The sequence below is a fragment of the Corella eumyota genome, chromosome 3 (assembly GCF_963082875.1).
Source record: "Corella eumyota chromosome 3, kaCorEumy4.1, whole genome shotgun sequence".
Lineage (NCBI taxonomy): Eukaryota > Metazoa > Chordata > Ascidiacea > Phlebobranchia > Corellidae > Corella > Corella eumyota.
This window is the reverse complement of record NC_137492.1, coordinates 17588562-17613519: the sequence shown is the minus strand read 5'-3', so window position 1 is coordinate 17613519 and position 24958 is coordinate 17588562. Positions and strand designations below refer to the sequence as shown.

Below are 24958 nucleotides of genomic sequence, written 5' to 3'. Positions count from 1 at the left end.
AAACAACTGGGATGAACATCATAAAGTTTCTACTCGACGTATTTAAAGTTTTTTTTTGCTGCAAATGATTTTCTAAAATTGCAATATTTTTTAATGTTGTTTTATTTTACTTTTTTTTTAAACCTGACTTTATGTAGTAAGTGTAACATGCAAGGTTAAATTAGACTTAATTAAATACAGTTAGTTTGAATTAGAGAATAATAAACAGTAAGAATCAAATTAGTTGCAACAACCTAAATAAAAAATCTAAAATGTTGTTTTTTATTGTCAAGTAAGATTTAGAAGTTTGAAAGATTACATAGATCAAAAGAAATTACGAATAGACTATTGCAAGATATTTTATATATTAAAATGTTAGGAAAATAAATTATTAAAATTATAAACTACAATAAAAATGTAAGAAGAAAAGTTTTGAAAACATTTTTATGTTAATTTTATAAATAAATTTATTTTACTCAGGTTTTATATAGGGAAATGTTGATTGACAGGGTTCAGTAATTCACCATTGTGGAAATTCTCCCTATTTTAAACAGTTTAAAAGGAACAGATGGTTAGGTTCTGTATCATTTTAACAGGAATATCAGATCAGTTAAACATACCAGTCATACCATGTAGCATTAAAGTTATATTAAACTTTACATATATTAACTAAAATTTTAAATATACTATAAATATTATTGAAATACTAGTGATATTTATTTTTTGTTAAATAAACAGTGTGTGTCAGTGTATTATTTTACAAATAACAATTTAAAATATGGAGTACTTTTAATATTAGTTAACGAAATGGCTGGTTTTTTAAAAATTTTTGGTGGGGGGAAAAATAAAACAAAAAAGGGGAGTTATGCAACAGGTACATTTTGTGTCTAAACTCATTTAACAAAATATAATTATCTAAGATTAAAATGATTAAAAAATATTTATTTTTTATCATAGATATAGGAGGACCTGTTCAGCTAGTACAACCAAATGATGAAAAGGTTGGTGATAAAGGGGGCTTTGAACTGAATCGAGATGCTTTACGAGACATTTTTGGTGATTCTAAGGTTGTGGACAAGCCTATTGCTGTAGTATCCTTAACGGGCGGATTTCGAAAAGGAAAATCCTTTTTATTAAATCTTTTTTTAAACAGATTAAGATCTGAAAAGGTACACTTAGCTTAAATATAATATGTAAACAATAATACACTTTTAGCTAGATGTGTTATTGTTAATTTCTGTAATACATATTTCTGTGTTTTGGTTATTTTTTGTACCGAAATGTTATGCAATAATTTATGTGTAAGGTTACAAAATGTAATTTTTTAAATTAAAATGTTTATTACTAGCCTGAGAATTGGGTAAAAGACAAATCCCGACTATTGCTGCCAGAAGATGGTTTTCATTGGAGAGGGGGGCATGTTAGTGACACAAAAGGAATTTGGATGTGGAGTAAACCGTTTCCGTTCACCACTTCTGATGGAAAAGAGGTTTTAAGTGTTTTGTAGTCTGCTTTAATTTTTTTTTGATAGGATTTTACATTTTATAATGTTTTATTAATTTTATAGAGTTATTGATGTGGTATCTTAATAAATTACAGGCAAATAATTTTGTGTTACATGTATTTAAGGAAATTAAAAAAAAACAATTTAAATTAACTTTTTAGGGAAACCTGTTCCTGATGGATACTCAAGGAGCCTTTGATCTTGTTTCGAACACAAAGAGTGCATCAGTTGTCTTTGCTTTAAGTACTTTGATAAGTTCTGTTCAAATTTACAATGTTTCTCAAAATATTGGGGGTGATGATCTTCAAAGCTTACAGGCAAATATTTTTATTGGTTATAATATAAACATCAAAGTACAATAATTTTAAATTAAACTTGTAGGTTTTTGCTGATTTTGGAAATACTGTAAATGAAAAGGCCAGAAAAAACAACGAAAGTTCAGATTTAACTTCGTTTCAGGTTTTTTTAAAGAAAAATGTATATATATATATTGTTATAAGCTAAAATATAATTTTGTTACAGAACATGATTTTTCTGATCAGAGATTGGTCGTTTTCCAATTTTGAATGTGGTTCAGATGGTGGCAACGAATACTTAGAAGATATTTTAAATAAGAGTGAAAATCAGGAAATAATAGATATTAGAGAAAACATTAAAAAATTTTTTAGTGACTTGTCTTGCTTTCTGTTACCTCACCCTGGGAAATTGGTGGCAGGAAGTGGCAACAAAGAGGCGCCAATTTCTTTTAAAGGTTTGTATTACAAATTTGTTTTTCTTTTAAAGTAAGTTACATTCTGAAATTTAATTTTTCTGGTTTACCTTAAACGACTTTTACATGTTTTGCTAGATTGTATTACCTTTTATATATATTATTTAAACATTCAGCAACACTTCACATTTTTGTTAATGGTATTTTGTTACTACTAATAATTTTACTTACAAGTTTGCTGAGCAACTCTCTTTTGGTGAAATGTTTTTTTTAGAATTTAATTTCATTTTTCACATTGCTCTCAAGGACATTTGAACAAAAGTTGTTTTCTTGATTTTACTCTCTTTTGTTGGAATGTTTTTTTTAGAATTTAGTTTCAATTTTCACATTGCTCAAGGACAAGGACATTTGAACAAAAGTTGTTTTCTTGATTTTACTCTCTTTTGTTGGAATGTTTTTTTTAGAATTTAGTTTCAATTTTCACATTGCTCAAGGACAAGGACATTTGAACAAAAGTTGTTTTCTTGATTTTACTCTCTTTTGTTGGAATGTTTTTTTTAGAATTTAGTTTCAATTTTCACATTGCTCAAGGACAAGGACATTTGAACAAAAGTTGTTTTCTTGATTTTACTCTCTTTTGTTGGAATGTTTTTTTTAGAATTTAGTTTCAATTTTCACATTGCTCAAGGACAAGGACATTTGAACAAAAGTTGTTTTCTTGATTTTACTCTCTTTTGTTGGAATGTTTTTTTTAGAATTTAATTTCAATTTTCACATTGCTTAAGGACAAGGACATTTGAACAAAAGTTTTCTTGATTTTAAAAGGTTAAAAACAGTTGTGTAAATTACGTAGTTTTCTATACAGATATTGATCGTGAATTTTTAAAACATGTGAACGAGCTACAAAACAAATTGTTTCACCCTGACAACATTGTTTTAAAACAAAACAATGGTTTTGATTGTACAGGGAACGATCTTATTGATCTAGTACAATTATACTTTGATGTATTTGAAAGTGGAAAATTGCCTCCTGTGGAAACATGGTTTGAGGTATAAATTTATATTATTGTTTTAAAGTTATTGTTGTTTTTTGTGATGGGTTATATATTATATTTTTCTTTTCTTTATAGTGAAATTTGTTCTTTTTGGTATATTTAGGCAGATCAAAAAATGAAGTTAGTTTCTTTAATGAAGAAACTAAAGAAACAGTATGTTCAAAGTATGAAAGAGGTATATGAGAATATTCTATATTCATCTAATTGCCATGTTTTACGCAATAAAAACCATAGTCAAATTGAAACCCAGTGTTTAACTAGTGCATTCTGAAATTACACCATTTAAAAAGAGTAATTTTATATTTCAATTTACAGAAATGCACGCATTATTTAGAAGATCTTAAAACCGTACATGAGGAATGTAAATTGGAAGCTCTTCAGTCTTTCGAAAAATCCCCACTGTTATCTCAAAATCCAACTTTTCTTCAAGAAGGAAAAAAGCATCTCACAGAGAAAATAGAAAAAAAACTAAAAGATTTTTCTCAGAAAAATATTGTTTTTGAGGTAAGTTTGTTTATTGAATAGGCCCTAAATATACAATTTTTTGTTTTTTTGAATTTATATTTTTTTACTAATTTAGTTTACATTGTATTACAATTTTATTAGTATTCAATAAACCATTTTTATTACTTTAGAAAGAGTTAAAGCAAAAGTTAAGCAACATTGTTATGGAAATGTCGAAAATTGCTAAATCAGAAATAGAACAAGTATATTTTAAACAATGTTTTGATGTACTAATCTAAAACTCTATAACTGGTTTTAAATATGTATTGATTATATTGTCACTGTCTGTTTAGAAATCTGGTGGAGAATATGTCGAAGATAATTCACTCGAACTAATTATCAATGAGACTCGTCAAATAGTTCTAGATCAGTTTCAAGAAAAGGTAGAAAGTATTGAGGTTAAGAAATTAATTGAGGAATTTGAAACTATTCTTGCATTAGAAATGGCAAGATGTTTTGAAGATTTTACCACTACCAATGAACATCGAGAAGTATGATTTGTTTAGTTTAATGTAACCTAATAACATCAATTAGTAATTACAAATATACAAAGATAGTTTTTCTGTGGTGTTATATTTCAAAACTGTTTATTGTGAATAAATCATAGGTTTAAATGTTTTATTTTAGTTTTTTTACAAATTTTAGAAAGAATTGAAGAGAATATTGTCAGAATTATCATTTTCCTGCAAAAAAGTTTACCACTCTGAAATGAACAAAGTAAGAAATATTTGTTTTTTTTATTTATTTAAAATAGACATTAATTTATACATTAAAAAAGATGTCTTAACTTTTTATAGATTAAAGATTTTAAACAAGTGTTTTTGCAGAATTGCAATGCGGCTATCAGTGACTCAGCATTTGACAAGGCACACACACATGCTTATAAAAAGTCTTCAGCACAGTTTGAAAAATCTGAAATTGGACTCAACACGCAACATCGCAAAAATTTTGAAGCTAAGCTTTACAGTGAATTAGATAATAAAAGATTAGAGTTCAAAAAAATCAACGAAAATAACCAAGTATATAAATTAAATAATTAGCTTTATATTGGGTTAAATTTTAATATTATATTAGTTTAAGAATTGTGGTGTTTTACATATTGCTATATTTGAAACAGAAATTTTTGAAAAAATTATTTTTTGTACATTTTTAAATATGTTTTATCTTAGTCTTTATCATATCCAACTATTTGTTGTGTAGAAATTGGCCAAGGAAAAGACTACTATGGAAGTTGTTAATAAAGCAAAAGAAAAATACTTAAAATCACTGAACAATGTAAATTTTATTTACATTAACACTGGATAAATGCTGTAAAAATTGATTTTGTGCCCATTTATATTAAAAAAACTAACAAATTTTTGATAAAAACATACTAAATTTATTTTAATTTATGACAACAATGTTAAAGGCATTAATATATTTAATTTTGTAGAGATGTAAGGACCAATATGTTAATTCAACTGAACTAGATCAAACACATTTAAATTGCATGGAAGAGGCTTTAAAGGTCATTAAAGATTCTAAAATTAGTGATGAACTAGCTCAAAAGTGTGAAACTCAAATTGGTGAAATTGCTGTGGGTTTACTTAAACAGTTTAAAGGATTGAATGAAGATTACAAGGTTTTCATTACATGGCGTTAAAATTATCCATAAACAACTGTATTGTTGCTCTAGTTACAAATATGTCATTGATACAAGCTATCATACATTTGTTTCTAAATTAAAAATATATGTTATTAGAGAAATTTTGATGAAAAGCGGTTGTTGATATATAGTCAGTACACAAGTATTAGTTTATTTTTTTTACAGAAAAACGCAGAAAATCAGTTGGAAAAAACAAAAGAAAATGCTTTTACAAGCTATGTCGACAAAATTATAGAGGTAATATATGTTAATATTCTCTGTACAGCAAATGTTTGCTATAGGCAATGGTCAATTATAAAAAAATGTTTTAATAATTTTAAGAAATATTGGCATTTACAATGCAAACAACTTAGGAGTTTTAAGTTAACTGTGGTGGACATAGTTAACTGAAAAATGTTTTTATTAGGTGATAAATAAGAATGGTAGAATAAAGTTTACTTGATAATATAAGTAAAAATATATATAAAAAAGCAAAAAACTTTATGAATAATTTTAAATTTAAATCCATGCTTAAGTTTACGTTTTTATAACTTTTTGATATTTAAATAAACAAACTTTGATTAATTATACAGCACATGAATGGCAAATTTGTGGAAAAAAATGAACTGCAAAATTTTCATGACCTTAGTATGGCTGAATCATTAAACCAGTATGAAAGAGAAGCCAAAAAAATCCAATCACAAGGAATAAATGCAATAAAAACATTGCTTGAGGAGGATATCACCAAACAGTTTTTAATTTTTGAAAAACAAAATGTCTTTTTTGAGGTTTTTAAAAATTTATAATTAATAATCTTTTTTTTTAAAAAGTTTTAAAAAACCTTAATAATATTTATGTACAAAGATAATAAGCAAAGATATTAGTTTAAATTGCTGTAATTAAAGTAATCTTATAATGATTTTAAATTATCTGTGTGTTTGCAGAGTAATCTAATAAGAGAAGCAGAATTTGCTCTTCAAAAAGCAAAAGATGCCTACATGGATCAAATGAATAAGGTTTTGGCACAAATACAAATTTTATTGATCTATAGCAGTGTTAAGTTACAAATTTATAAAATAAGATATTTTGTTGTTAAAACTTATTAATAGGGTTGATGGTTTTATTTTAGTTCTATAAATCATGCATTTGGTAATATACAAAAAATAAAAACCTTTTTTGGTGATATATTATTACTATGGCAATTTTTTATAACTTTTGTTCTATTTTGTATGGCACTTTTTTAAGTTTTTGTATAATATGCAAGTATTATCGTTTATATGATTAAGGCATTTTTTCACTAAATTTTTTTTTAGATCACTGACACTGGATACATAGATCCGAACCAATTAAAACAACATCACAGTGAGGCAAAACATGACCAACAAGCTAAAATTGAATACCAATTTTCCCAACAAGGGTTTAAAAATTTTGGAAACAGATATGCCAATAAATGCTGTCGAGAGCTTGATGGATGTTTTAAAACTATAGAACAAGATAACCAGAATAATAATAAGCCTTGGTACAGTAGATTAGGAAATGCTGTAAAATCGGGTGTAGTGGGTTTATTTAGTGGCGTTGTAGAAGGGTTTAATCGCTAATCTAATTCAAAGTCGTAGCCACAATCTAAGTAAATTTTGGTATGTATGTTTATAAAAAATTGCTGGGTGATAGTACATATATTGGTAAAAACTATGGTGAAATATTTTTTTATTAGTTTATTGTGGTTTTATGCTTTGTAGATTTTGTTATTTTTTGGTATTGGCCACAAATACTTTTCGATATTATGTTTTCTCAGTAGAAATGAGTTGTTTTATGTAAATGTTATTAACGCAAAAAAAAGTTAGCGCAAAAAAACATGTTTGAAGGTTTTGTAGCATTTTTCTGTAATTATGCTTTTGTATACTGGTGTTATTTTAAGCATTGTGTAAAAATTGATTTATTAGTAATGTAATTCCCTACGAATGTACTAACTCTCGCTCTTGAATAAACACTTAAAGGTATATTACAACAAAAATACAAATTACATAGCTTACTTACATTTTCAATGTTTACAATTTCCCTATATGCCTGTAGCTAAAATAGCATAATTTTTTTTGCAGGGATAGTACCTTGGGGTTTGTTGCCTTAGTTTAAATAGCTTAGCTCACAGTTGGTTACCTTAGCCTACATATTTATTTAGGAAAAAAATAAATAGGCTTGTAAAACACTACAAGACGCTTTTAGTTAGTAACGTACTTTTGTCTAGAACCAGAACCTAATCTGACCGACAGCGTGGTGTAGTGGTAAGAACACTTGCTACCACCACACATGAGGTCGTGGCTTTAATCCTCGCTGATCTCATGCTGTAGCGCACTTGAGTAGGCGCTATAAACGGTACAAACTGCTGCTGAGCCAGCACTTAATCAGCAGCATTATTATCCAGCCATTATAATCTATAATATCCCAAACTGCCACAAGCAACTCAAGACTGGGTCGGAGTAACTAATGTTACTCTATGTTTAAGTCGCGCATTCGACTTTTTTACATCGAGGATAAAGATATATACAAAAAAAAAATACTTTGCTTTAGTGAGGATAAACGTAAAATTTAATACTGCTCACTCAGCTATGACTCTTAAGTACTTTGTTGTGATGGACGCTGTTAAGGAAACGTGAGAATATTGCGAAAGTTTTTTTTAGAAAAAACTATATTCAGATATTACAAGTACAAAAGTCGTTTTTATAAATATACCGTATCGTTTATTTTTATAGGTTTATTCTACTTCAAGGTTAAGGCGCAGTGCATTTTATTAATGCACTGATTTGGTTAAAATGTTAAACGAGAGTTGGTCACATTTTGAATAAAAATTAGCTTAAAAAATCTAGCAGTAGGCTATCAAGCAACGCTCTATCAGATTTATTAAATTCGGAAAAATAGTTTGGTCAATATGGGTGATGGAAAACGTGCTGATTCAGGTTAGCATTTTTAGGTTAAAATCGTCATAATTGTATATATAAGTTACAGCCAATTGGTCAGTTTGGAAAATAGGGCAGCGTGCACACACTAGATATTTTTCATTGAAAAATATGCACGTGTTAAGTTTGCGTTTTGCACGCCTGGCTTTTAAAGTAAATACGAAATTAAAGGTAAATACGCTAACATAAATTAGAGTGCATGTGGGTCATGCCAATTTTTAAGCTTGCACACAAGTGATCTCGTTTACCGGCAGCGTGGTGTAGTGGTAAGAACACTTGCTACACCACCATGGGGTTGTGGGTTCAATCCCCACTGACCTCATGCTGTAGCACCCTTAAGTAAGGCGCTATAAACGGTATGAACTCCTACTGAGCCAGCACTTAATCAGCAGTATAATTATCGGACAATTATAATCTATATTATCCCAAACTGCTAAAGGCAACTTGGGACTGGGTCGGAGTAACAGTTGTTACTCTATGTTTAAGTCGCGATTAGACTTTCCCACATCGAGGATAAAGATATATACAAAAAAAAAACTGCTCAACTTTCCAGACTGGCTAATTGGTATGATATACATTATATAAGAAGTTATTATATTTTAAAATGTGAATAAGTGGCATGGATTAAATCACCTGGTTTCATAGCATCATGCCTTTAAGTTTGATTTTTACTGCATTTATTTATTTTAAAGGTAAAAACTGGGCCTGGGTGAACAGTGAATACCCTTGTAGTACAATTTTTCATGTTTGGATATCAAAACCCACTCTTACCTTACAGGTTAAGACTATACGATTTTATATGAAATGCTACTTTTTTATTCAGGAAGTTCTGACAGTGGGGATGATGCAGTTGTGGGAAATGTAAACAAGCTAGTTGTTGTTCCACCAGGTTATACTGGAAAAACTAAGAAGGGACATCTAATTTTTGATGCTTGTTTTGAAAGTGGTAAATGCAATATTAAAGCCATGCTTGTGGTTAAGCCTTCTAAACAATAAAAATGTTTTATTACATTTGATAATTTTTTTGAATAATTTTTTTTAATTTAAAAAAATTTTCTCAGGTAACTTGGGTAGAGTAGACTACATAACAGAACATGAATACGACTTATTTGTTAGACCTGACACTTGCAACCCAAGATTTAGAGTTTGGTTTAACTTCACTGTGGAAAATGTCAGACCGGACCAGGTTTTTTACTCCAAAAATTTAAGTTTTTTTGTGTATATAGTAATTGGTTAAAAAAACTTGAAAAAATAGAATTTGGTCTTTTAATTGTGCTGGTTTTTATTTTCTAGAGAATTATTTTCAATGTGGTTAACTTCAGTAAAACCAAAAGTTTATATCGCGAAGGAATGTCACCAGTCGTTAAATCAACAAGTAGACCTAAGTGGTAAGATTTATTTTATTCAGTTAAAAAAATGGAACCGGTAGCGTGGTGTAGGTCGTGGGTTCAATCCCCACTGATCTCATGCTGTAACATCCTTGAGTAAGGCAAAACTCCTGCTGAGCCAGCACTTAATCAGCAGAATAATTATTGGGTAATTATAATCTATAATATCCCAAACTGCCACAGGCAACTTGAGACTGGGTCGGAGTAACTGATGTTACTCTATGTTTAAGTCACGCATTTGACTTTCCCACATTGAGGATAAAAATATTTTCAAGAAAAAAAAATTGACATAAAACTTGACCTTTAACAAAAAAATTGTTTATTTAAAAAAAATAAAACCGGCTCAATTGATTTTAATGAAAATTTTATCTCGCTTTTAAATAAAAACGGGTAAACTAACAATGGACTGAAGGATTTTTATTATTTCTAAATTGCATTGTGAATAGGAATATGTTTTTACAGGGCTATTATTGTCAAGTCAAACTCAATAAATTATTTATGTAAAATATTTAAATTGAGTTTTTACACTAAAAAAGAAATTTACTTACAGGCGTGCGGGCTTTCCATTTATAATAATTTAACTTATTTAAATCAATAGAAAATTTAAATTGTTTTCTACAAATTAATTTTAATATATATTTTTTTTTCAGGCAAAGGATACCATCTAAAACAGTGTATTATTATCGCTGTCCCGACCACCGCAAAAACTATGTCATGTCATTTGCGTTTTGCTTTGACAAAGCAGATGACAATGAGATTTATTATTTCTCTTACTCTTACCCTTATACTTATACCCGGCTGCAAACTTATTTGGAAAGAATAGAAAGAAAACAATTTCCGTATTTCAAAAGAGAGCTCTTGACTCTTACAGTAGTAAGTTTTGAAATGCTTTTTTAAACTAATTTTGTTATTGTCTTATCAGTTATACGACCACCACTGCTCTTATACTGTAGTGCTCTGGTGTTAGGCAATATAAACAGTATGAACTTCTGCTGAACCAACACTTAATCATCAACTTATAATTATAGCGCAATTGAAATTTTGTATATATCTTTATCCTCGATGTGGGAAAGTTGAATGCGCAACTTAAACATAGAGTAACATCAGTTACTCCGACCCAGTCTCGAGTTGCCTGTGGCAGTTTGAGATATTATAGATTATAATTGCCTGATAATTATACTGCTGATTAAGTGCTGGCTCAGCAGAAGTTCATACCTTTTATAGCGCCTTACTCAATGGTGCTACAGAATGAGAGCAGTGACCTCATGTGTGGTGTAGCAAGCGTTCTTACCACTACACGACGCTGCTGGTTTAATAATATTTAAAAAATATTAATAATATTATTTTCAAAATTAATAATATTTCAAACTGTCAAAGGCAACTCAAGACTAGTCGGGGTAACCGATGTTACTCTAAGTTTAGGTCACGAAATCTATCTTTCCACAATGAGGATAAATAAATGTAAACAAATGGTTTACTTATTGAAATTAAAAGTTTTTAGAAATATTAATTCACTTTTTAACCCTTTTAGCAACAACGGAAGTTAGATCTACTAACCATAACATCTCCCGATAACTTGAACGAGGGGGAAAGAAGAAATGTTGTGTTTGTCACGGGTAGAGTTCACCCAGGGGAATCCCCATCTTCGCATATTATTCAAGGTTGGAATAAAATTTGTATGATATTACACGAAAATAAACATTAAGATAAAATGTTAAGAATAAAATTTTCTCGTTTATGTTTGTAGGATTTATTGACTTTATAGTAAGTGGTCATCCAATGGCAAGAGTTTTGAGAGATAATGTCATTTTTAAAGTTGTTCCAATGTTAAATCCTGATGGAGTATATCTTGGAAATTACAGGTAAACAAATTTGTTCTAATTTTGATCAATAACACTTAGTAATTAAACCTTTCGTATATGTATTTATTTATCCTTGGTGTAAAAAGATCAACTTTGTGACCCAAACACAGAGTAACGTCACTTACTTCAACCCAGTCTTAAGTTGCATTTGGTAGTTTGGGTTTTAAAAAATATATTAAGTTTTGGCTCAGCAGGAGTTTGTTTATAGTTTAAGAGCAGTATGTAGTTTACAGCATAAGAGTAGTGGGGATCGAACCCAGGTCCTTGTAAAACAAGTTTTCTGACCACAATACCATGCTGCCAGTCAAAATAAATTATTTTCTATCTTTTATTTTTTTATGCAACTTTGGTATATATACAAACTGCATATAGCTATTAAAACTATCTTTAAGATGGTTTTACCAACTTGGAAATATTTTTTTTATTCTATTATAGATGTTCATTAATGGGATTTGATTTGAATCGGCACTGGCAAGATCCGTCACCATGGGCTCACCCCACTTTACATGCCACCAAACAATATCTAATGAACCTACATTCAAATCCAGTACATAAGTTTATAATACCCACTTTTCTAAACTAATTTTAAATGTATATTATACAAAGGTTGTAAGTGCAATAGAAAGAGGTTTTCAATGGGCCAATAGTTTTAGTTTAAACTGTTACAGGCAGTGTTAGTAAATGTTTTGACCTTAATAAGTTAAATTAGTCAAATGCAGGTCCAAGCAACAATTAAATAAAAAGTGTCAATTAATATTAAAAACTTTTTAGAATCTTGATATTGATTTTTACATTGATGTTCACGCCCACTCAACTTTGAGCAACTGTTTCATGTACGGAAATATTTACGACGACGAAGAAAGGTTTCAGCGACAAGCAGTGTTTCCAAGACTCATGTGTGGAAACGCTGAGGATTTTAGTTTTGCGAATACTGCTTTCAACCGAGATGTTGTAAAGGCTGGAACTGGAAGAAGGTAAGAACAATATACTTAAAAATTAATTTTGTAAACGTTATTAACAATGTTTTTTTTATATCTTAACTTATATGGTATTGTAATGTTTCAGTACAAAATCTTATTTCTTACTTGTTGTAATATCCTAATAAATACGTAAACATGTTAATAATCAGCTAGCATTACTAACTAAGTTACGACATAAATATAAAAGTTTCAAAAAAGTTTTTTTTTAGGTTTTTAGGCGGCATTTTGGACGAATCTTCTTACTGTTATACTTTAGAAGTTTCTTTCTACAATTACTTTAATGGTCTATCTCCAAACCCAATACCCTATACTGAAGAAACTTGTAAATATACATTTGTAATGTCAAATTACAATTTTGTTTTTGTAAGAATTTAAATATAATTGAATTTTTTTAGACATTCGTGTTGGTCGTAACTTAGCTAAAACGTTCACAGATTACTACAAACTTAATTCCCAACTTGTGCCTAAACCGACTGGAGCAAGTATTCAGTTTAGGTAGCTTAACTTTTTATTTAAAAAATATAAATATAGTTTGATAAACATTTTTCTAATTTTACTTTTCTCAATTTTTTGATTCAGGGAAAAAGAGAAAACAAAAAAGAAGAGAGTCTCTGGAAGTTCATCTTCCAGCAATGGAGGATCAGGAATCAGACAGACGACAATTTCTCCCGTTCCAAAACTAAAATCAAAAGATAATCGATATTAGTTTGGAAAATTTAAATAAACAAAACAATGTATCAACAATTTTTACATTTTTAAATAATAAAATGAAATTATCTTTAACTATTTTAAACCTTTTTTTGAATTTTAACACAAAATTTACCTTTTTTACAGCCCATGTTTATTAAACAGTAGTGTTAAAGTAATTGTCTTAATTTTTTTTTTACTATGGTATAAACACTGTTAATTTAAAACAATAACACATTTTAATAACATTTAGTACCATTTTTTAATCGAAGTGCTGCTTTTTTCCTACTTACCAGAATGATTTTTAAACAGGTTTATTGAATGGTTACGGTAAGTAATAAGATAAATTGTGTAAGAATCAACATTATACTCAATATTAGGCATTTATAGTGTACCTCTAACAGAACATTATTTTGTAATTTTTATGTAGATGTATGAAAAAAACAAATTAAATATTTCACTGGAAAGTCTATTTCAGATAATTTTGTAAAGTTAGAATCATTCATAAATTAGGTAAAGATTTTTTGATTTTGCTTTAAATTATTTTTATTTATTCTGGTTTTTCGCGCATTGATAAAAGTTTAAATTTTCCAACTTGCATTTTTGGTTGATAATTTTTCCGTAACAATGTGTAAACCAATAATGATTTACCAAACTTGTTGTTTTAGCCCATATTGGATGCGCTATCAAGTTTTTAAAATGTTTATTTTTAAGTAGCAAATATTTTAGGTTTTTGGCATAACGAACAATTCTTTTTAGTACTACCGACGTAACATTGCCCAAAAACTTTACCTTAACTAAATGAATAAGGGTCATGAAAATGCACAAAACTGTGCAATAGGAATAATAAAATCGTATAAACCCAAATTTCAATTCGTAATCTAAGAGCGTAATGTAGTAAAATCCAAAAGTCATTTCTGTGTGTGTGTAAGGTTGCAAGCAGGTTCTTGTTTCCTTGATGTACCACCATTCTTGTAAATTTTCCAAAACCCGCTGTGGTCTATAACCATTTTCTATCTTGAACTGGTCGTCGTCGTGTAGCAACCTACACAGCTGGCAAAATTTCATTTCAGGCGCTGCACTTGGTCGGGGGTAATTAATTATATTTCGCCAAGCAAAATAGGCCAAATATTTATCCTCATTATTATCTAAGTATTCTAGGTACGCTACGAGGTCACGTGGTGTTGAAAAGTCCTCGATGAAGATATAAGATCCAGGCGGAAGTGCATCTTTTACGTCTTCCCTAGTCGGACCCCAAATCACCGGAACGACCCCGGCACGTAAGGAATTCCACCACGTTTTTTCGGTAATATAATCCCGACAGTGCAGTGAGTTTTCCATCGCAAAGTAGAACTTGTAAATTGAAAGATGCTCGGGGACATCTAACCAAGTCCCTGGCAGTTGGTTTAAAAATGCTCTTCCGTAAATATCCACTTTCAAGCCATTTGAAATCAATTGCAACATCATACGAATTCTTTGTGGTGCACCTAATGTAATCATCATTTGTTATTAAATGCATCATTCATAAAAATTCAACAAAACCAAAGGTACAGCCTTTGGTTTACTAATGATGGCATTATAGAATTTTGTGCTGTCCATGCTGCCCAATTATAAGGGAATATGTTTGCTAAAGTAAGCTAGTCTAAAAAAAAACGGTTTTACCTTTAGTAGCGATAGAATTGCTCGATACCCAAGCCGACAATTTAAGCTTGTTTGCCGCGAAATTATTGCTTAGAGGTGGATTTGCTTTCCTAATTTCCTCTTTAATTTCGTTAAAGTCAAAGTACGGAAAATATATATCGGAATCCCGCCTGTAGATTAATTAATTAAGGGATTAATCGCTCATAAGGAGAATTCATGCTAAAAATTGTTATGCGAAGTCTGATTAATATGTGGTGATGGTTTAAAGCGCGGTAATTAATTTTTTGGCTTTAGCCTAATACCTGTAAGTCATAGTGAGGTTAAAAGTTTGATTATATTCAAGAAAACTCCATTCTCTGGTTCTAAGTAAACCTGAAGGGCTTTCCAAGTTCAACCATGCATACAGTTGGTTCGGTGGCCTACAACACAAGGTTACAAAAATTATGAAAAAAACTATTTTTGTACTTTACTTAACAATGGCGTTTTATTAGCTTAGATAAATGTTTGTAATGTGAATTCTGGTTACTACTATTTAACTATTTATTGATTTAGGTGGACTGCTTGTAAAACTTGTTATTCAATAGGCAAGTAATTAAAAAGCTAAAAAGGCAAATAACGTTTTTACTAGCATTAAGTGCCTTGTAAGTTTCGATTGATAGAGTAGCTGATAATGAAAGCATTTACATACTAGAATAAAACCATAAAAATCATTTACATACTAATTTAACTAGCTGTAAATGGAAGCATTTACATACTAAACATCAAACCAAAGGGTAATTAAAAACCTATTAAGTTGTAAATATGCAAATATCTAACCACATGCAAAATTTTTGTTTTTCATTTACTTACCTGGTTTCGTTAATATTTATAAATCCCTCCTGGTAAACAATAACATCAGCAAATTCTCGTAAACTTTCGTTGTAAAGAATTGTACATTTTCCTCCACATTGTGCATTTTCCTGTCCGTAAATAATTGTCTCATTGTAAGGAACTTCGTTAAACAAGATCAACTTTTCTTTCTATAACATAAATAACTTGTGATTTTAATGTTTGTGAAAACTTATAAAAAAAAACATCAAAGCGTGTAAAAAAGTTTAAAAAAAAACATAAAACAGGTACAAAATTTTTTGTTTAGAATTTTGTTTATAAGTTTTATACCTGATTTGTATAACTTGCGTTTGGCCTTAGAATTTCATGTTTTTCCAAATTTCGCAATTCGTAGAAATTCCTTAAATCAGCATTATCCTCGTATATTGGAACTTGTCCTTCAATTTGCCAGTCATTGTATCTTGGCCAGTCCCACCATTTCTCTGCCAAGTATGGTTGAATATGGTAAGTGTAGAACATATACGGCAAAAGGGAACGAACCAACACTAAAATCAGCACATAATCCCAATTGTAAACCACCCAAACAAGAATTTTAGGTAAGTAAAATTTAAATTTCATCAAAAATTGCAACAGACGCAACAGCATTAATTTAATTAATTCAGAATTCAAACGTTGAGCAAAAATCTGTCTAAAGTTGTACATATTTTCTTTGTGAGCTTTTACAAACCGTCCCTATAAAATGTAAAAGAAGGCCCATTGAATATATGACAAAGTTTTTAAATGCATTATATTTATTTAGGGGGTATTAAATTTTTATAAAAAGGAATTAAATCGTAAATTTTTTGGAGTGGCGCGATGTACTATGAATAACAAAATGCGTTGCATAAGATAAAAAATAAAAATAAAACATTTTTTTATTATACATTTTTGATCAAAAAAGTTAATTAAATTTAAAATAATTTTTGATATAATTCGTTTGGTATATTAAGGATAAGTTGTTTACAACAAAGAATGTAATGAAAAAAACCCAAGATGCACATAAAGTTACCTTCTTTGCGCATTGTTTTTATTTTAACAAAAACAATCTGAAAGTTAAGAGATTTTACAACGAAACAGGAAAACTAAAACTTTGACACATGCTTCGTTCAACATGGATAATATTTATGCAGTCACGGAATATTGGAGCTTCTGTAAGAGCAGTTAAAGGTAGAAGAATAATTCCAACTAAACAAGCTCTGGTTCTGGTAAATATCATAAAAATAAATACGTTTATTTTTAGCTTTTTATTTCTTAATCCAATGTATGAATGTAACCTTAGTTGTTGTAAAATTGCAGTTATTAACTATAAAAATGAATTTGGTTTAGACCCAATCTGCAATAAATCGAATTAAGGAATTAAAAAGAGACAAACCAGAAAATGTAAGAAAAAAAAAATTGTTAACGTGACATTTTTAATTCTTTTTGCTTTTAAAAAACACGATAGTTTGCTTTTATTAATTTAAATTACTTAGTGTATATATGTTATTTTTATAAAATACATTAACATTTATATTTTTTATGTAATAACCTGTTGATTGGTCTTAAGACTTAACAGAAGTTACTGTTCACACTTTCAAGGTGTATTTATAGACAAAGCATCTTGTTATTAATGAATATATAAATTTTTTAAACTTTTGGTTTTAAAATTTTTTTTGTTATAAAAGTTAGCCGGTTATTTAACTGAGTGTGAAATAAATGAAGTTACAATTTTCACCATTTTTATTTTTTTGCTAAAACGAATATTTTAACTTTTTCTGAAATTTTAAATAGATAGCACTTAAAGTGGGTGTAAAGCAAAGAGGCTGTAATGGCATGTCCTATACACTTGACTTCACCGATAAAAAAGCAAAATTTGATGAAGAGGTTTTACAAGATGGTAAGCTAAACAAAAAAATAATATATTTTTGATTTAATAGATAAAAATTACAAGCATATTGTATGACTTTTTGATGTTTTTTAAAGGTTTGTAATTAATTCAAAATATATTTATAATTTATATACATCTTTATATAATGGAGCTTGGTGGGCAGTCCAATTTATAGACCCACAAAATAAATAAAATTGCCATTTGTGGTGTGCAGGTTAATATATCACATGCAAATATGAGTTAAGAGTTGGCATCATATCATAACAAATAAAATTCCATTCATTGGGCATGCTATTGATTACAATGTAATAGTAATGTGCTAATAGGATTATGTTTAAATAGGTTAAATAAAATATCGAACCATTAAAGTTAAATGTTTTTTTCTTTTTAGGTGTTAAAATTTTTATTGACTCAAAGGCACAAATGACTTTACTCGGCACTGAAATGGATTTCGTCGAGGATAAACTAGGAAGCGAATTTATTTTTAATAATCCAAACATTAAAGGGACATGTGGCTGTGGCGAAAGCTTTAATATTTGACAAAAGTTTTTTTACCTTTTTTTATTTAAATTTTATTTATTTTGCATTGTTGTATAGTTAAAGAAGTTAACAAATTCACTGAAGTGGTAGAAACTTAAAAATAAATTTATACTAATTATTATCAATTGAATCTTCGGTTTTAAAACATATTGTGATTGTCAATGTATTTATGTAAACTTACTGAATTTTAAATTGGGTTAACTTTTGTTTGTGAATAACAAGTTCTAAAATTTTGGTATGTTGTTTATTATCAGATTATGTTACAATCCTTTTATTTTAAAAATTTAATTACTACTAGTAAGTAATTGCTTGTTTTATTAAGATTTGAGGGTTGTCTTTATGTTTTAAAAAAAAATTTCCAAAAATAACGGTAATTAATTATTTTTAATTTGTTAACTCAGAATGGACAGTTAAACATGATCTAAATTTAATTGACAACTCCGCAGGGAAAACCCCGGATTTAGTTTTTATTTTAAAAGTTTAAAACGAGTCTGACTTAATCAACCTGACCAAAATATCGTACGTGATTGGCTGTTGGTATTCTCTGTTGCGTAACAGTAATCTCTGTTCCGTAACACAAAAATTACAATATATGCTTTTAAATAACAATGGGAGTTTTTACCGCGTAAATCTAAAGTGTTATTCAGTTATAAAATTTTTAATAGATAGATTGTGTGACAGTTAGGTAGTGTTTTTTATTGGTAATTAAAAAGTTATAAAACTTTTATTAAAAATTTATGAAATCTCAAAACCTAAAATTTTGTATTTTATTAGACGCGCATTGGCCTAACCAACATTCAAGATAAAACATTTCGCGAAAATTTTCAGTAAAACAAAAGTTTGAGGTAATTTTTATTTTGGGTTTAATTAGGTCACGTGATATTTTTGGCCAATGATATTGCCTACAAATTTAAAAAAAAAAATAAAACTTTTTAAATCGAAAAATAATTGTTGTGTTAGAACCGCACAGGTCCAATTACCGTGTTTACAAAATATTTTTCGAAAATATTAATATTCATAAAAGTTATGAAACTTTTATTAAAAATTTATAAAATCTCAAAACCTAAAATTTTGTATTTTATTACACGCGCATTGGCCTAACTAACATTCAAAATAAAACATTTCGCGAAAATTTTCAGTAAAACAAAAGTTTGAGGTAATTTTTGTTTTGGGTTTAATTAGGTCACGTGATATTTTTTGCCAATGATATTGCATACAAATTTAAAAAAAAAAAATAAAAAATTTTAAATCGAAAAATAATTGTTGTGTTAGAATCGCACAGGTCCAATTACCGTGTTTACAAAATATTTTTCGAAAATATTAATATTCATAAATGTTATGAAACTTTTATTAAAAATTTATGAAATCTCAAAACCTAAAATTTTGTATTTTATTAGACGCACATTGGCCTAACTAACATTCAAGATAAAACATTTCGCGAAAATTTTGAGTAAAACAAAAGTTTGAGGTAATTTTTATTTTGGGTTTCATTAGGTCACGTGATATTTTTGGCCAATGAGATTGCATACAAATTTTTTGAAAAAAAATTAAAAATTTTAAATCGAAAAATAATTGTTGTGTTAGAACCGCACAGGTCCAATTACCTTGTTTACAAAATATTTTTCGAAAATATTAATATTCATAAGAATTATGAAACTTTTATTAAAAATTTATGAAATCTCAAAACCTAAAATTTTGTATTTTATTAGACGCGCATTGGCCTAACTAACATTCAAGATAAAACATTTCGCGAAAATTTTCAGTAAAACAAAAGTTTGAGGTAATTTTTATTTTGGGTTTAATTAGGTCACGTGATATTTTTGGCCAATGGTATTGCATACAAATTTTTTAAAAAAAAATTTAAAATTTTAAATCGAAAAATAATTGTTGTGTTAGAACCGCACAGGTCCGATTACCGTGTTTACATAATATTTTTTGAAAATATTAATATTCATAAAAGTTATGCTACTTTTATTAAAAATTTATGAAATCTCAAAACCTAAAATTTTGTATTTTATTAGACGCGCATTGGCCTAACTAACATTCAAGATAAAACATTTCGCGAAAATTTTCAGTAAAACAAAAGTTTGAGGTAATTTTTATTTTGGGTTTAATTAGGTCACGTGATATTTTTGGCCAATGGTATTGCATACAAATTTTTTAAAAAAAAATTTAAAATTTTAAATCGAAAAATAATTGTTGTGTTAGAACCGCACAGGTCCGATTACCGTGTTTACATAATATTTTTTGAAAATATTAATATTCATAAAAGTTATGCTACTTTTATTAAAAATTTATGAAATCTCAAAACCTAAAATTTTGTATTTTATTAGACGCGCATTGGCCTAACTAACATTCAAGATAAAACATTTTGCGAAAATTTTCAGTAAAACAAAAGTTTGAGGTAATTTTTATTTTGGGTTTAATTAGGTCACGTGATATTTTTGGCCAATGATATTGCATACAAATTTTTTAAAAAAAAATTAAAAATTTTAAATCGAAAAATAATTGTTGTGTTAGAACCGCACAGGTCCAATTACCGTGTTTACAAAATATTTTTCAAAAAAATTAATATTAATAAAAGTTATGAAACTTTTATTAAAAATTTATGAAATCTCAAAACCTAAAATTTTGTATTTTATCAGACGCGCATTAGCCTAACTAACATTCAAGATAAAACATTTCGCGAAAATTTTCAGTAAAACAAAAGTTTGAGGTAATTTTTATTTTGGTTTTCATTAGGTCACGTGATATTTTTGGCCAATGATATTTTGCATACAAATTTTTTAAAAAAATAAAAAATTTTAAATCGAAAAATAATTGTTGTGTTAGAACCGCACAGGTCCAATTACCGTGTTTACAAAATATTTTTCAAAAATATTAATATTCATAAAAGTTATGAAACTTTCATTAAAAATTTATGAAATCTCTAAACCTTAAATTTTGTATTTTATTAGACGCACATTGGCCTAACTAACATTCAAGATAAAACATTTCGCGAAAATTTTCAGTAAAACAAAAGTTTGAGGTAATTTTTATTTTGGGTTTAATTAGGTCACGTGATATTTTTGGCCAATGATATTGCATACAAATTTTTTTAAAAAAAATTAAAAATTTTAAATCGAAAAATAATTATTGTGTTAGAACCGCACAGGTCCAATTACCGTGTTTACAAAATATTTTTCGAAAATATTAATATTCATAAAAGTTATGAAACTTTTATTAAAAATTTATGAAATCTCAAAACCTAAAATTTTGTATTTTATTACACGCGCATTGGCCTAACTAACATTCAAGATAAAACATTTCGCGAAAATTTTCAGTAAAACAAAAGTTTGAGGTAATTTTTATTTTGGTTTTCATTAGGTCACGTGATATTTTTGGCCAATGATATTGCATACAATTATTTTAAAAAAATAAAAAATTTTAAATCGAAAAATAATTGTTGTGTTAGAACCGCACAGGTCCAATTACTGTGTTTACAAAATATTTTTCAAAAATATTAATATTCATAAAAGTTATGAAACTTTTATTAAAAATTTATGAAATCTCAAAACCTAAAATTTTGTATTTTATTAGACGCACTTTGGCCTAACTAACATTCAAGATAAAACTTTTCGCGAAAATTTTCAGTAAAACAAAAGTTTGAGGTAATTTTTATTTTGGTTTTCATTAGGTCACGTGATATTTTTGGCCAATGATATTGCATACAAATTTAAAAAAAAAAATAAAAAATTTTAAATCGAAAAATAATTGGTGTGTTAGAACCGCACTGGTCCAATTACTGTGTTTACAAAATATTTTTTAAAAATATTAATATTCATAAAAGTTATGAAACTTTTATTAAAAATTTATGAAATCTCAAAATCTGAAATTTTATATTTAATTAGGCGCGCATTGGCCTAACTAACATTCAAGATAAAACATTTTGCAAAAATTTTGAGTAGAAAAAAAGTTTGAGATAATTTTTATTTTGGGTTTAATTAGGTCACGTGATATTTTTGGCCAATGAGATTGCATACAAATTTTTTTTAAAAAAATAAAATTTTTTTTTTGTAAATTGATGCATTGATTCCCAGACTCGTTCTTTATAGTTTCTGTAACAAAACAGCATCCATTATTTACATAATACTTGAGCACAGAATTTGACAACATGCATATACAAAAATTGCCTTTAATTTTTTAATATTAAGTTTTTTTTAGAAATTTTTTATCAAAAATTTAAGTTAGACCATCTTATATTTTTGGTCATAACTTCAAATATATATATATATATAAATAGATTTACCTTATTTTTTTAAAAATGTGCTTATTGGAGCAATAAGGTTGCTTTAAAATAGATAAATTTAAAATCTAAAAATGTTTTTTTACATTTTATTTGTGAACAATAGTCTATATGGCCTATAGCATATAGGTCAATCGATGACCGCCTGCCTATACTGCGACAAATTGAAAAAAGTGTTGTAACTATTGTTCTACTAAACTTTTCTTCAAAATGATTTTTCTTTAATGTTATTTAGACCTTTGCGAATATAATATAATCTATTAATAAACAGGGCGATTTTGGCATAGTGGTATGTTCTTTTATACCCCTGCCATCTAAATTTCTACCTACGCCTATATAATGTTGGCCTATCACTTCAACTTTGTAATATTAGTAAGTCACCAACTAGGAAATTAAGAACTTAAAATTAATTGAGTACAACATCCAAGTCCGTTCTTATTGTGGCTTTATATTGTATTAACAAAGTGACCCGAATACAAAAAGCAAGTTTAGTGAATATTTGTCAATTTATACAAGACATGCTATTAGGTTAGTCCTTGGGTAATATTATGCAGAAAATCACCAAAAAAGAGAAAACATGATTTACAAAAACCTTAATAACTAAAAAATAAACTTTTAAAAAAATGAATTACCCAAAGTAATAAAAGAATATAAGTATAAGAATATCGAAAAATAAAAAAAGATTTTCTAATCAGGCACACAGTTGTATAAATAACCCTTGCAGGCCAAAATTCAGCACTAAACACTAAGTGTTCATGCAATTATGCATCAAACAGGGCCAGTTTTTATGAAAGGGTTAAGTGCCAAAAATAAGATTTATATAAGAATATGTTACATAATTAATCAGCCTTTTATGAATAAATAAGTAAAAAATATTATTGCACAAAAACACAAATAGAGAACATGCAAAATCAGTCATTTTTTTTTTCTATTATGTCACAAGTGTCAGGATTTTTTTTTTGGAGGGGTTAAACCAATTATTGGATTTTTATTCAAATTTTTAAACCAGTTTTACATAGGTTTAAAATTTAGACATTATTGGAAAATGATTATTATGTTAAAAAACAAAACGTTGTCATGGTGACTCGAACATTCGAAACATTAAACATAAAATTACGGAACAGCATGCAAAATTTTCACACAAACAAAATATTTTTTTTTTAATTTAAAAAATTTCTAAAAAACAAGAATATTTTCGTAGCAAAAAATAAACAAGACAAAGCTAAAAAATAATGATCTATATATAATATATAATTTTAGTACAAAAAGTAGTAAAGCAATTTAATGAATTTTGCATTTAAAAAAATCGCAAGCAAAAAAGGGATATAAAAAGAGTAAAGCAATCGCTATAAAGCCTGTGTCCAAAACTACTGAATGAAAAATCTAAAATTGCACGATATGAGAATGGCTTATTACTACGGGCAGTAGATTCTCTACAATTTTTTTTACAAGTCCGAAAAAATATGACAAAAGTGAATTACGAAGGAAATTATGCATACAATTTAACTTTGTACTAAATGTGCAAACAAAAAATAATCCAAAAAAATAATAACAACCCGATAAATTGCATAAGGCCGATGACAACACTAAATGTAAAATAGCTCTTTAAAAGTTTCGAATTAAATTTCACGCATTGTGAATAATATATAAATTTTTAGGTAATTTTCGAGTACTAATCCCGGCAGATTTTTTTTTAGTTTTTTTTGTGGATATATGTAATAAATAATGGCAATTAATACAAATATTTATAAATAAAAAATTATGGGTAAAAATGAAATATTATCTAAATATAAAGATAAAAGAAAATGAGAGGGGGGGTTAATGCTTGATACAAAAAATAGAAAACAAAAAAACTTTCCAATAACAAACTGTATAAAAAAATAATCACTACAAAAACATAGTAAAAGTCGCCGTTAACAATTAAGTTATCAAGAATTTAAAGGTACCACAGTGTAGTGAGCTGTTGAGATTCAAAAAAGTAAAAATCCACAGCCAAACAAGATACAAACAAATTTGCCGGCAAGGCGGCGGTCCAAAAAAAATAAAAATTCCTTTGATAAATAAAATAAAAAAATATGGAACTAAACCTACACAGCTGTACTTTTAAATAAAAATCTATTTACAATGACATCATCGTTGTCACTATGACAACGAAAAAAAACGACTGACATCAAAAAAGTCAGATAAAAATTAGGTGATTTCACAATAGTAATAATATTAATAATAATAAATTGATAGTTAAAAATCTTACAAAAATTTATAGAAAGAAAAATAGAAAATATGAAACTTTGGTATTTGCAGGGTTGCCAGAAAAATATAATTTACCCAAATAAAAAACAAAATAAAAACTTGAAGATGATCAAACAACGTGGTGATTGATGGCAAGAAATAATTAAAGGGAAACACTGTGCATTTTTTTTTGTAAAAAAAACAGAAGACAAAATGCACGTTTCCATATAAAGAGCAGCCGACTTTGCCTTTGCACCCAGAATTATTGTAAAAATATGGCAAT

At 27.9% G+C, this 24958-nt stretch overlaps 4 protein-coding genes across 6 annotated transcripts in view; 3 read left to right on the top strand and 1 right to left on the bottom strand.

The window, feature by feature from the left end:
- The window catches only part of LOC145745979 (allene oxide synthase-lipoxygenase protein-like), a 60643-nt gene extending 35733 nt beyond the window's left edge, over positions 1 to 24910 (bottom strand). Inside the window, exon 1 of the mRNA XM_082564160.1 lies at positions 24772 to 24910. Coding sequence (XP_082420286.1) covers positions 24772 to 24902 — 131 coding nt within the window. The 5' untranslated portion in view covers positions 24903 to 24910. The remainder of the gene's footprint in view (positions 1 to 24771) is intronic.
- Positions 724 to 7386, top strand: LOC145745281 (guanylate-binding protein 1-like). Of its 3 annotated transcripts, none has more exons than XM_082563311.1 (19): positions 724 to 853; positions 937 to 1148; positions 1328 to 1468; positions 1645 to 1800; positions 1865 to 1942; positions 2006 to 2234; positions 3058 to 3242; positions 3351 to 3422; positions 3563 to 3751; positions 3883 to 3954; positions 4045 to 4242; positions 4397 to 4468; positions 4579 to 4770; positions 4952 to 5026; positions 5184 to 5372; positions 5562 to 5633; positions 5969 to 6163; positions 6320 to 6391; positions 6689 to 7386. In XM_082563311.1, the coding sequence occupies exons 1-19, from the start codon at positions 787 to 789 to the stop codon at positions 6971 to 6973; spliced, it is 2751 nt and encodes a 916-aa protein (XP_082419437.1). In that variant the 5' UTR covers positions 724 to 786; the 3' UTR covers positions 6974 to 7386. The 3 variants fall into 3 exon arrangements, with proteins under 3 accessions (XP_082419437.1, XP_082419436.1, XP_082419438.1); XM_082563310.1 differs by having other exon boundaries at positions 3046 to 3242; XM_082563312.1 differs by lacking the exon at positions 1865 to 1942 and having other exon boundaries at positions 3046 to 3242.
- On the top strand, positions 8130 to 13715 carry LOC145744641 (cytosolic carboxypeptidase 6-like). Its single transcript, XM_082562540.1, has 12 exons — positions 8130 to 8329; positions 9153 to 9275; positions 9391 to 9515; positions 9623 to 9717; positions 10368 to 10590; positions 11249 to 11378; positions 11465 to 11579; positions 12015 to 12126; positions 12351 to 12553; positions 12769 to 12881; positions 12955 to 13054; positions 13139 to 13715. The coding sequence occupies exons 1-12, from the start codon at positions 8302 to 8304 to the stop codon at positions 13263 to 13265; spliced, it is 1494 nt and encodes a 497-aa protein (XP_082418666.1). The 5' UTR covers positions 8130 to 8301; the 3' UTR covers positions 13266 to 13715.
- Positions 16798 to 18429, top strand: LOC145745301 (iron-sulfur cluster assembly 1 homolog, mitochondrial-like). Its single transcript, XM_082563337.1, has 4 exons — positions 16798 to 16959; positions 17081 to 17134; positions 17525 to 17630; positions 18013 to 18429. Exons 1-4 carry the CDS (start codon positions 16852 to 16854, stop codon positions 18159 to 18161), a joined length of 417 nt encoding a protein of 138 aa, XP_082419463.1. The 5' UTR covers positions 16798 to 16851; the 3' UTR covers positions 18162 to 18429.
- Positions 24911 to 24958: the final 48 nt, after the last annotated feature.

Excerpts from the sequence above, each read along its gene's own strand:
- LOC145744641 (XM_082562540.1), top strand. The coding sequence starts at position 8,302 with ATGGGTGATGGAAAACGTGCTGATTCAG. Across the intron at positions 9,276-9,390 it reads TGATGCTTGTTTTGAAAGTG|GTAACTTGGGTAGAGTAGAC; the intron begins GTAAATGCAATA and ends AAATTTTCTCAG. Across the intron at positions 9,718-10,367 it reads TCAACAAGTAGACCTAAGTG|GCAAAGGATACCATCTAAAA; the intron begins GTAAGATTTATT and ends TTTTTTTTTCAG.
- LOC145745301 (XM_082563337.1), top strand. The coding sequence starts at position 16,852 with ATGCTTCGTTCAACATGGATAATATTTATGCAGTCACGGAATATTGGA. Across the intron at positions 16,960-17,080 it reads CTAAACAAGCTCTGGTTCTG|ACCCAATCTGCAATAAATCG; the intron begins GTAAATATCATA and ends AATTTGGTTTAG. Across the intron at positions 17,135-17,524 it reads AAAGAGACAAACCAGAAAAT|ATAGCACTTAAAGTGGGTGT; the intron begins GTAAGAAAAAAA and ends AATTTTAAATAG.
- LOC145745281 (XM_082563310.1), top strand. The coding sequence starts at position 787 with ATGGCTGGTTTTTTAAAAATTTTTGGTGGGGGGAAAAATAAAACAAAA. Across the intron at positions 1,469-1,644 it reads CCACTTCTGATGGAAAAGAG|GGAAACCTGTTCCTGATGGA; the intron begins GTTTTAAGTGTT and ends TTAACTTTTTAG. Across the intron at positions 4,771-4,951 it reads AAATCAACGAAAATAACCAA|AAATTGGCCAAGGAAAAGAC; the intron begins GTATATAAATTA and ends TTTGTTGTGTAG.